Source organism: Mirounga leonina, unplaced genomic scaffold, assembly GCF_011800145.1.
Source record: "Mirounga leonina isolate KUSES-001 unplaced genomic scaffold, KU_Mleo_1.0 Mir_173, whole genome shotgun sequence".
NCBI classification, from domain to species: domain Eukaryota; kingdom Metazoa; phylum Chordata; class Mammalia; order Carnivora; family Phocidae; genus Mirounga; species Mirounga leonina.
The window spans coordinates 49,003,848-49,015,810 of record NW_023270447.1 but is presented as its reverse complement, the minus strand read 5'-3'; the positions used below and the strand labels follow the sequence as shown (position 1 = coordinate 49,015,810).

At 42.0% G+C, this 11,963-nt stretch overlaps 1 protein-coding gene across 1 annotated transcript in view; it reads left to right on the top strand.

The window, feature by feature from the left end:
- The window catches only part of C8A (complement C8 alpha chain), a 62,427-nt gene that overhangs the window by 11,805 nt on the left and 38,659 nt on the right, over positions 1-11,963 (top strand). Inside the window, exons 2-4 of the mRNA XM_035020157.1 lie at positions 3,536-3,638; positions 8,900-9,044; positions 10,025-10,172. Of these exons, the coding sequence (XP_034876048.1) occupies positions 3,536-3,638; positions 8,900-9,044; positions 10,025-10,172 (396 nt within the window). The remainder of the gene's footprint in view (positions 1-3,535; positions 3,639-8,899; positions 9,045-10,024; positions 10,173-11,963) is intronic.

Genomic DNA, 11,963 nt, shown 5'->3' with positions numbered 1-11,963 from the left:
ATTAAGGAGGAGTTAATACCTATTCTCCTCAAACTATTTCAAAAAATAGAAGAGGAAGGAAAGCTTCCAAATACATTACTCTGATGCCAAAACTGGACAAAGCCCTCACATAAGAAAAGTACAAGCTATCTCCAGTGAACACAGATGCAAAAATCCTCAACAAAATATTAGCAAACCACATTCAACAACACATTAAAAGGATCATTCACCATGATCTAATGGGATTTATTCCAGGGATGCAAAAATGGTTCAATATTCACAAATCAATCAACATGATACACCACATTAACAAAATGAAAGATAAAAATCATACAATCATCTCAATAGATGCAGAAAAAGCATTTGACAAAATTCAACATCCATTAAAGATAAAAAGCTCTCAACAAAGTGGGTTTAGAGGGAACATACTTCAACATAATAATTAATAACATAGTTGCCATATATGACAAGCCCACAGCTAACATCATACTCACTGGTGAAAATGGAGACCTTTTTCTCTAAGATCAGGAACAAGACAAGGATGTCCACTCACCACTTTTATTCAACATAGTCCTAGAAGTCCTAGTCCCAAGCAATCTGACAAGAGGAAGAAATGAAACATATCCAAATTGGTAAGAAAGAAGTAAAACTGTCACTATTTGCACATGACATGATACTCTACATCGAAAACCAAAGACTCTACTAGAAAACTATTAAAAGTAATAAATTCAGTGAAGTTATAAGATACAAAATTAATGTACAAAAAATGTTAGCTCTCCTCTGTACTTGTGGGTCTCTAAAATTAGGATAACTTGATCCACAATAGGATTGGTATAGAATTTAAAAAGATAATTTATATAAATGCTCCAGCAGCACACCTGCATAGAGTAGGAGTGGTATTGTTAAAATGTCCATACTATCCAGAGCAACCTATAGATTTAATGCAATCCCTATCAAAACAGAAACAGAATTTCTCACAGAACTAGAACAAATAATCCTAAAATTTGTATGGAACCACAAAAGACCCCAAGTAGCCAAACCCATCTTGACAAAGAACAACAAAACTGAAGGTATCATAATCCCAGATGTCAAGGTATACTACAAAGATACAGTAATCAAAACAGTAGGGTACTAGCACAGAAATGGACACATACATCAACAGAACAGAATAGAAAGCCCAGAAATAAACCCACACTTTTATGGTCAATTAATCCACAACAAAAAAGGGAGGAATATACAACGGAAAAAAAGACAATCTGTTCAACAAATGGTGCTAAGAAAGCTGGACAGCTACATGCAAAAGAATAAAACTGGACTATTTTCTTATACCATACACAAAAATAAATTCAAATGGATTAAGGACCTAAATGTCAGACCTGAAACCATAAAATTCCTAGAAGAAGAAATAGTAAGCAATCTCTTTGACAACAGCTGTAGAAACATTTTTCTAGATATGTCTCCTTTGGCAAGAGAAACAAAAGCAAAATTAAACTACTGGGACCATATGATTTCATTGATATGTGAAATTTAAGAAATAAAACAAATGAGGGGTGCTGGGTGGCTCAGTCGTCTAAGCACCTGCCTTCGGCTTAGGTCATGATCCCAGGGTCCTGGGATCTAGCCCCGCATTGGGCTCCCTGCTCAGTGGGGAGTCTTTTTCTCCCCCTCCTTCCTGCTCATGCTCTCTCTCACTATCTCTGTCTCTCTCAAATAAATAAATACAATATTTAAAAAAAGAAACAAAACAAATGAACAAATTAAAAAAGGGAAAAAAACCTCTTTTTAAAAAAAATTTTGTTTTATTATGTTATGTTAATCACCATACATTACATCATTAGTTTTTTTTTTTTTTTTTAAGATTTTATTTATTTGACAGAGAGAGACACAGCGAGAGAGGGAACACAAGCAGGGGGAATGGGAGAGGGAGAAGCAGGCTTCCCGCCAAGCAGGGAGCCCGATGTGGGGCTCGATCCCAAGACCTTGAGATCATACATCATTAGTTTTTGATATATATTCATTGTTTGGGTATAACACCCAGTGCTCCATTCAATACGTGCCCTCTTTAATACCCATCACCAGGCTAACCCATCCCCCATCCCCTCCCCTCTAGAACCCTCAGTTTGTTTCTCAGAGTCCATTGTCTCTCATGGTTCATCTCTCCCTCTGATTTCCCCCCTTTATTTTTTCCTTCCTACTATCTTCTCTCTTTTTTTTTTTTTTTAACATATAATGTATTATTGTTTCAGGGGTACATGTCTGTGATTCATCAGTCTTACACAATTCACAGCGCTCACCATAGCACATACCCTCCCCAATGTCTATCACCCAGCCACCCCATCCCTCCCACCCCACCCTCCACTCCAGCAACCCTCAGTTCGTTTCCTGAGATTAAGAATTCCTCCTATCAGTGAGATCATATGATACATGTCTTTCTCTGATTGATTTATTTCGCTTAGCGTAATACCCTCTAGTTCCATCCATGTGGTTGCAAATGGCAAGATTTCGAGAAAACAGACTCTTAAATACAGAGAACAATCTGGTGGTTGCCAGAAGGGAAGCAGTGGGGGAGGGGTGAAACAGACAAAGGGGATTAAAAGTACACTTATTTTGATGAGCACTGAGTAATGTATAGAATTACTGAATCATTATATTGTATATCTAAAACTAATATAACACTGTATGCTAATTATACTTGAATTTTAAAAATGGTAAAAAAAAAAACAAACATTAAAAAAATTCAACATCTGATTGGTCCTAAAGAAGAAGGAACTCCTGTCACTTATAACAACATGGATGAACCTGGAGGACATTATGCTAAGTGAAATAAGGTGGACAGAGAAAGCCAAGATTGCATGATCTCTCTTACATGTGGAATCCAAAAGAGTGTAACTCATAGAACTAGTGAGTAGGATGGTGGCTACAAAGAGGGACATGGGAAGGGGTGGTCAAAGTATAAAAATTTTCAGTTATGGGGCGCCTGGGTGGCTCAGTTGGTTAAGCGACTGCCTTCGGCTCAGGTCATGATCCTGGAGTCCCTGGATCGAGTCCGGCATCGGGCTCCCTGCTCGGCAGGGAGTCTGCTTCTCCCTCTGACCCTCCCCCCTCTCATGTGCTCTCTCATTCTCTCTCTGTCAAATAAATAAATAAAATCTTAAAAAAAATTTTTTTTCAGTTATAAGATGAATAAGTTCAGGGGATCTAATGTATAATATGGTGACTACAGTCAATAGTACTGTACTGTGTACTTGACATTAGCTAAGAGAGTAGATCTCTAGATCTCACCACACACACACACACACACACACAACTGTGTGAGGGAATCACTGTATTAATTAGCTTGATTGTGGTAATCATTTCACAATGTATATTATACCATAACATCATACATCTAAAACATATACAATTTTTGTCATTTAGACCTCAACAACGCTGGGGAAAAATGAATCTGTTTTCGATACCTTCATACTAAAAGATCTTTTTGAATTTATAACAAAACTAAAAACTATCATAATAAGAATTTTAAAAATTGAAGCAGATGTCTCTCCCCTCTCTCTAGGAGAGTAAGTCGGGCTGTTCAGAGCTCGAGCTCCACAGCAGTTAGCTGCCAGCTCAGCAACTGGTCAGAATGGACAGACTGCTTTCCATGCCAGGACAAAAAGGTAAGACATTCGTGACCAGTTTGGGGGCATTTGATATTTGAAAGGTGTACTAGGCATTTAAATGGAGATAAACAGGTCTATATATTGAGAGGTCTGGGGAGAAATCAGCTGTAGAAATAGGTATTTGGAAGCCATGGGCACAGGGACGGTGCAACTTTTTCTGATTTGGTTTATAAGCCATTATCGGGTGAGTCTGCAAAAGATATGTATGCTGTGGCTTGTGTGCAGAGAGGTGGCCATTCAGACATGGGCCCACTGATCCCTGTGGCCTCTCTGGGTCCTGGTCAGTCTGCTGCCCTCCAGTGATGGTCATCGAGAGGGGCTAATGACCTGTGGGGACCTGAGATAAACCAGACGATGTTCCTGAGGATTCTACTTTCATGGCGAAAAGACGGACACACCCAATGAACAGGCATGAGTCTATTTTGTCCACCTACCTGGTTTTGAATAGTCCAAAATGGTCCCTAAAGCCAGTGGCAGGTCAAGGAAAGAGGGACTTTGGGAGAACTCTGCTCTGCTAGAGAGGAGTATTAAAATCCTGATCTTGGTCAGGATCACTGGCTCATGGTGATGATAAAAGGCAGAATAACTTCTATTCTGTGTTATTACTATTTTAAAATCTCTACAGAAAACACATGCCTTTACTGTATGCACCCAGGGTGGGATGGCTCCAGGCTCCCACCTCTCCCAGTTGGTAGACCACTGCCTAGACCATGTGTATTGGCACATTACTGTCAAGTCTAGGTGTTTAAGCTCTGATTCTTCAGTTTAGATTCTGGCTTTGCACCCTATATGCTGTGTTACTCTGGGTATATAGTTTATCCTCTCTATGCCTCTGATTCCTTATCTATAAATGGAAGTAATAGTACTTATAGCATAGAGTTATTATGAGCATTAAATGAGTAAGGTATGCAAGGTGTTTTCATGGCACCTGGCATACAATAAACGTTCAATAAATCTTAGCTGTTTTTATAATTACTATCTGTGTCCTTCTCTCCAACCAACTCCCACTGCCTGAAGCAAGACCTGATCTTCCCTCACCTGAGCTTCTGCAGAGCCGAACATGCTGGTGGTTCTCCTGCCTCCAGACCCACTCCTCAGTTAGATGCCGGGCTACTCTGTGAATGTTTGATGAGCTGTTCAAAATCAAATGGAATTCAAAATCATTACAGATGGAAACACAATTTGGACCTAGTTCATTCAGCTTCTAAGCCTGAAATTATTTATTCTGCCTCTCCTGTTTCTGAGATATGCCAAAGAATCTTAGACTGCACTGTGCAAAAATATCTAGCTCCCAAAATCTCTTCTTGCTTTGATATCCTATGTTAGTTTTCTGAATCTGCTCTTACAAATTGTCACAAACTGGGTTGCTTAAAACAACAGAAATGTATTCTCTCACAGTTCTAGAGGGCAGAAGTTTGGCAGGGCCACGCTCCCTCTGGAGGCTCTAGGGGAGAATCTGTTCTTGGCTTCTTCTGGCTTCTGGTGACCAACAGCAATCCTTGACTTATGGCCAATCTCTGGGCTCCAATCTCTGCCTCTTCAGCCACATTACCTCCTCCTCTTCTGTGTGTCTCCTTTGCGTGTCTGTGTTAAATCTCCCTCTGCCTTCCCCTTATAGGGACACTGTGATGACATTTAGGGCCTACCCAGATAATCCAGTGTAATCTCTTCATTTCAAAAACCTTAATAATATCTGCCAAGACCCTTTTCCCAAATAAGGTAACATTTACAACTTTCAAGGACTAGGACTTGATTTCTTTGCATGGCCATCATTTAACTTATTATACATCCAAAACTATGTATTTTTTTTCTCATGTGTTACAGTTTAGATAGCAGATAGCACACGTGAATGGCTTACTATTTAAATGGGAATTGAATTACTCCCTTCATGACTCTAAACACACGTGATCCTTAAAATCATTAAATTCTGTTAATTACTTAAGTGAAAGACCACCCCTAATTGCTTCTTATGAATATGTTTTTTCCCCCCTCTCAAAATCATCCAAACAAAGATGTGCAGTTCTGGAAAGAAACATTATCGACTAGCTAGAAAAGAAAATTATGTCTTAATGATACCAACACAGGGCACCACCACGGAGAAGTCCCTACGGGAGTATGTGCACCAACCTCTCTGCAGTGCAGTGTCTTCATTATTTGATAACAACCCAGAAAATGGGGAGTTGGTGGGAATGAACCTCGTGTCTGTACCAGCATTCCAATACAGAAACCACAAGAAGGATGATAATGGCATTTATAGTTACCACTTATTAAATAATTTCTATATACCAGGCACTGTGCTAATGCTTTAATAAATTGTCCTAGTTGACTTTCATAGCTAACTGTCAGTGATAGATAGATACCATTGTCCCTTTGGTTAGGTCACCCACAAAGAAAGAGGCAAGCCTAGACTTAACACTTGGTCAGTCTGATTCCAAAATGCCCATGTGCCTGACCACTTCACTCCCTACTACCTCCCCCCGAATTCTGTGGAGAGTCATAAGTGAGATTAGTGGCCATCGAATCCAATCCCCACTCAGTCAAAAGTCCTTCTGGAGTGCCCAATATCTGGCTACAAAAATGATGCTGATGTTGGTAACTATTATTAATGAGTGCACTCCAGGAACCAGGCCAAGTGCTGGCTTCTTTACATGTCTTATCACTAATCTTCACAAGACTCTCAGATCTCTCCTTCTACAGATGAGAAAACTGAGGGTTAGAGACATTAAGTAATTTACTCAGTGACACACAGTAAGTAGCAGAACTGGCATTCCAACCCAGCTTAAAGTGGGATTCAGAATAGTACTTAACCTCCTCAACTTGTGAGGACTGAATGAGATAAAGAATGTGAAGTGTCCAGCCATTAGTAAGCGCTCAATAAATGGTAGCTACCATCACCATCGTATTGGTAACTGCAGGTCTTAAAACTGGTGAACATTATGAAGGGTGAGAAGACTTGGCTGGTGTGCTGAGCACTCCTTTATGTACTGCATCTTGACAAGATGTGGAAAGAGAATGAAAATATCCTAATATTCCTGTATTGATCATTAATTATAATCTCTTCCCATTGAGTTTACAATCTTATTAACTGGGAGGCAGGAAAGGCAAATGGACAGGTTTGCTCTTCACCTTTTTTTGCAGACCTCTCTGTTTCTTTACTAATGAGCAGTTGCAGAGGCAGAAGTAGGCCAGAAGAGAGAGAGGGCGAAGCTTCATTGCTATACACGCACCCACTGGAATCAGCTGGAAAAGACTCCACTGATAATGATGTGGACACCCACTTCTGTTCACTGAGCACCAATAATATGCCAGACACAGGGCTGGGTGCTTTCCCCACACATTCTCTCACTCAGTTCTCACAAAACCCTTTCAAAGTGAGGGGTCATCACATCCACTTTATATATTAGAAAACAGGAACTCAGAAAATGTAAGTGGCTCGCTCATGGTGAGTTGGTAAGTGACTCTGGGATCTGAACCCAGTCGGTCTAAATTCTCATGCTCATGCTCTTGCACCTACAGGACACAGGTGAAAGAATCATTAGTAACTGTAATTAGTGAGGTCATCTCGGTTGACCACCTCATTTTAACAGATTTGAAAACTAAGGCACAAAGTACCAGGCACTGATACTTTATATAGCAAGTAAGAAATAGACTCAGGAATAAACAAACAAAAAAACAAAAAGCAGAACCAGACCTATAAGTACAAAGAACAAATTGATGGTTGCCAGAGGGATGGGGGTGGGGGAGATGGGCAAAATGGGTAAGGGGAATGGGATATACAGGCTTCCAGTTATGGAATAAGTAGGCCACAAGGATGAAAAGTACAGCATAGGGATGCAGTCATTGGTATTGTAACAGCATTGTATGGTGATAGATGGTAGCTATGCTCGTGAACATATTATAAATAGAGAAGTTGAATCACTCTGTTGTACAACTGAAATTAATGTACTATTGTGCACCAACTATACAAAGAAAGAAAAAGAAAGAAAAGAAAAGAAAAGAGAACTAGGCTAAGAACTCATTTTCCTTATTGCTCAAACCATTGCTTGCCTACTTCATTATGAACAATCTTAAAGGAGGAGATTGTGGGCTGATCCAAGGCAAGAGGCACCAGAAAATATGGCGCTGCAAATTCCCTTCTTGGACACTCTGCGTGGAGCTCTCCACACATTTCCTATTATTATCTGTTTTATCTCCTCAAGTAGACTCTAAGCTAACTGAAGGTGGGAATAGAACCTCATATTTCTCCGAATAGCTTAGTGTTCAGCTTCTTCCTTCTACACTAGTGCCCGAAGCTGTATACCATATAGAAAGCAGTATCATGAAACCATAGAGCTCCCAGACTGGTATACATTTTTATTCCTTCTGTCCTTCTTTGAACAAGTATTTGTTCATGTGCAGTCAAAGCTGGACCCAGGGACTCAGACGATGTCTCTATCTCTTGGATGGACTCTTCCTACATAGTAGGCTAGATGACCACTTGATGCCCTTGTCTTTTCCAATAGTTCTGAAAGAAAATCTTCAGAGAGAATAATGATTGCCCTAAGGTTGAGTCACGAACCAATCCCTAAACCAATCATTGCAACTTGGCAGATAGGGTGCCCTGGTTGGCCCGGCCTAGCTCATATCCACAAATTCCCACGACTTAGGGGGTGAGATCATCCCCACCTAAACCATATGAGATATGTCTCAAGGAAAGAAAGGATGCCATGACCAGAAGAAATGGTACAGAGGGAAAGCAAAAAACATCTTATAAAAGGGCCTCCTGCATAGACCATAGATCAAGTGTCACATGTATGAAGCCAAATAAGACATGTCATCCTTTCGCCACTCCTCCCCCTATATGCAAACTGTCCTTAGACTAGTGAGAAAGATAAATAAATAAGTAGACCAGGGATCACAACCTTATATGACAAGTGAGAGGAGAGAAGGAGGCACAGGGAACTCTAGAATATGTAGAGGAGGTGCATTATGAATCATGAAAGATGAACAGGTACTAACTGGTTGAAGGTGGGGGGGAGAAGGTCCTTCAAGCAAGGTCTTTCATTTGATCTTTGGAGGCCCTATTCAATATTCCTGCTGGTGATTGTGCCACCTCTGGCTGAACACCACCATTTAGGAACACTTACCCCTCAAAAGACAGTTTTTTAGGCAGCTCTCAATCATTAGACAGTTAGTCCTTATGTTGAGCTGAGACCTGCCTGCATAAAACTTGTTTGATTGATAGACAATGAATGTGTCCCGTTCAAAATCCGATTTAGTACCGATACCGGAGCCTCCTGCAGCCAAACAAGTTTGGGGGAACCATGTGCAGTGGCGATGTCTGGGATCAAGCCAGCTGTCACAGTCCCACACCTTGTCTAAGGCAAGCACAGTGTGGACAGGATTTCCAGTGTAAGGAGACAGGTGAGTAGCATTCCAGAGGGATAACAGCTGCACCCTGGAGACTGAATGTGCAAAACAGTCACCCAGGAGCTGGTTAAAGCGCTGTCTCCTCAGCCCTTCCCCAGAAGTTGTCCTTCTGTAGGTTTGGGATGGGGCTCAGGAGCCTGCATTTTAAGCCAACCCAGTAGCCCAAGTAATTTTGATGTGAGTTTGTAGGAATATCTGTTAATTCGTTTAGAAAAGGTCCAGTTCACTCATTCATCCATTCACTGAATAAACACCGGCTGGGCATGTATGTGCTACCTGCTGAGCAGTGTGATACCTGCTGGGGACCCCGAGATGAAAAGATAAAGTGTCTGACCTCAAGGTACTCCTTGTCTCTTTGGCAGAGAGACCTACGAGGAGTCGGTGGCAATACCGTGGGACAGCCAGTGTAATGGGCATAGATAGGCCCATAGTCCAATGGCCCTCTCTGGCAGGGGATGCCCAAATTTGTGCTGGGGAGTCAGAACAGGTTTGAAGATGGCACTTGAGTGGAGACTTAGGAAGTAGCAATGAATTTGCTAGGAGAAAGGATGTGCAAACACACACAGGGATTTAAGGGCTGGCAATAGGTGTTGGGAAGAGAGGCAGGGGATGGGTCCAGTAGAGTACTGGAGACCAGACTGTGGCATTTGGAAGAATGGGAATGGGAGCCACAGAACAATGTAGGGCAAGGGGATGATGTGGCCAAGCTGACATTTAGAAAGATCACAGGAGCTGCCACGTGGAGGAATTTTAGAGGGGAGCCTACTGCAGGGCCTGAGCTGGGGGTGGGGCTCCAGGTGGGAGACAGAAAGGCTGGAAGGAGGGCAGAGGCAGTGAGGATGGAGAGATGATCATGGAGAGGGGTGAGGGGCTGTTTCAGAAGTGGGATGGATTGGGCGACTCTGGATGCAGGTCACGGGGAGAGGGTGGAGTCTGGGAGGCTCTGGAAGCATCCACAGCTCCTCCTCTCTCAGATCGCTGCCTGAAACGCCACCTTGTGTGTAACGGAGATAAGGATTGTCTTGATGGCTCTGACGAGGATGACTGTGAAGATGTCAGGGTCCCTGAAGATGACTGCAGCCAATATGACCCCATTCCAGGGTCAGAGAATGCAGCCTTGGGGTGAGTCCTGCCCTCGGGCTGTTTGGGAGCAGGGAATGGTTGCTCTTCAATCACGAGTATTATTTTGAGGACAGAAGAGGGTCTTTGTGCAGTGCGTCCAGTGAGGCAGCTCTCACTGACCCCCTGAGGTGGCATATTGGTCCACTCAGGCTACTATGACAAAATGCCACACACTGGGTGGCTTATAAGCAACAGAAATTTATTTCTCATAGTTCTAGAGGCTGGAAGTCTGAGGTCAAGGTGTTGGTGGGGTTGGCTTCTTCTGAGGCCATTCTCCTTGGCTTGTCAATGGCCTTCCTTCTCTGTATGTCTGGGTCCTATTCGCTTTTCGTTTTTTAAAGATTTTATTTATTTGAGAGGGAGAGAGCAAGAGAGAGCAGGGGGAGGAGCAGAGGGGGAGAGAGAGAGAGAATCTCAAGCATATTCCTCTCTGAGCACGGAGCCCTTGTGTGGGGCTCCTTCTCATGACCCTGAAATCATGACCTGAGCTGAAATCAAGAGTCAGATGCTTAACTGACTGAGCCACCCAAGCGCCCTTCTCCTTCTCCTCCTCTTCCTTCAAGATTGATTTATTTTAGAGAGAGAGAGCGTGGGGGGATGCTTAACCAAATAAACCACCCAAGTGCCCCTGCTCCTCCTCCTCTTCTTCTTCTTAAGATTTATTTATTTTAGAGAGAGAGAGAGTGTGTGCGAGCACGGATAGGGCAGAAGAAGATGGAGAATCCTTAAGCAGACTCCCTGTTGAGGGTGGAGCCCAACATGGGGGCTCAATCCCAGGACCCCGAGATCATGACCTCAACCAAAATCCAGAGTCAGCTGCTTAACTCACTGAGCCACCCAGGCACCCCTAATCTCTTCTTATGAGGACACCAGTCATATTGGGTTAGGGCCCACTCTAATGGCCCCATTTTAACTCAATTACCTACATAAAGATCCTCTCACCAAAAAAACAGTCAAATTCTGAGGTTTTGGGGTCCAGGACTTTAACATCTAAATGTTTATTTAGGGGGACACAATTCAGCCCCTAATACTAATAAAAGGGGATTTTTTTGACTTTGAAAGTGACTGTGGGATAAACAGAGTAGAAGCATGAAATAGTGAGGTGTTAACTTGAGAAAAAGAATTCCCTCCTTACTGGCAAAAAGACCGTAGACCATGACCTTGCTCTCATGTGATTCAAAGGAGCATTTAAATATACTTCCTGAGTGTGCTTTGCCCAAACTGGACAGCAGGTTGGCCCCACCTCCACTCCCAATAGCTGACACTATGACGGTTTTTCATTCTGCTTAAGATCTCAGAAGTCTTTTTCCTGGTGTCTTTTTTTTTTTTTTTTTAATTTAAGCATGTTCCAGTTTTTAAATTTTTATTTATTGCTATAGAAGTAATACCTGTTTGAGGCAAAAACCAAAAGTCTTCCTTCGCCCTCCCCAACCTGCACTCTACCCAGTCACCCCCTCTCATTTCCCTCTCTGGAACTGACCCCTGTCAACAGTTTGGTGTAGGACTTTCAGATCATGTAAACAATGCACTGACAATATACATCATATGGAAGATATGCCTATATGTATTGTGCAGGATAGACGTAAGTATATTTTACATAAATGTGATTGTATCTAACTTGCTTTTTTTTTTCTTAATAATATATTTTGAAGATTTCCCCCCACATTTTCTATTATTTTTCTAAGCAACATGGTGTTCTATAACAGGGGTCAGCAAACTATGGCCTAAAGGTCAAATTCAGTCTGTTGCCTGTTTTTGTCATTAAAGTTTTATTGAGATGCAGCTTTCACC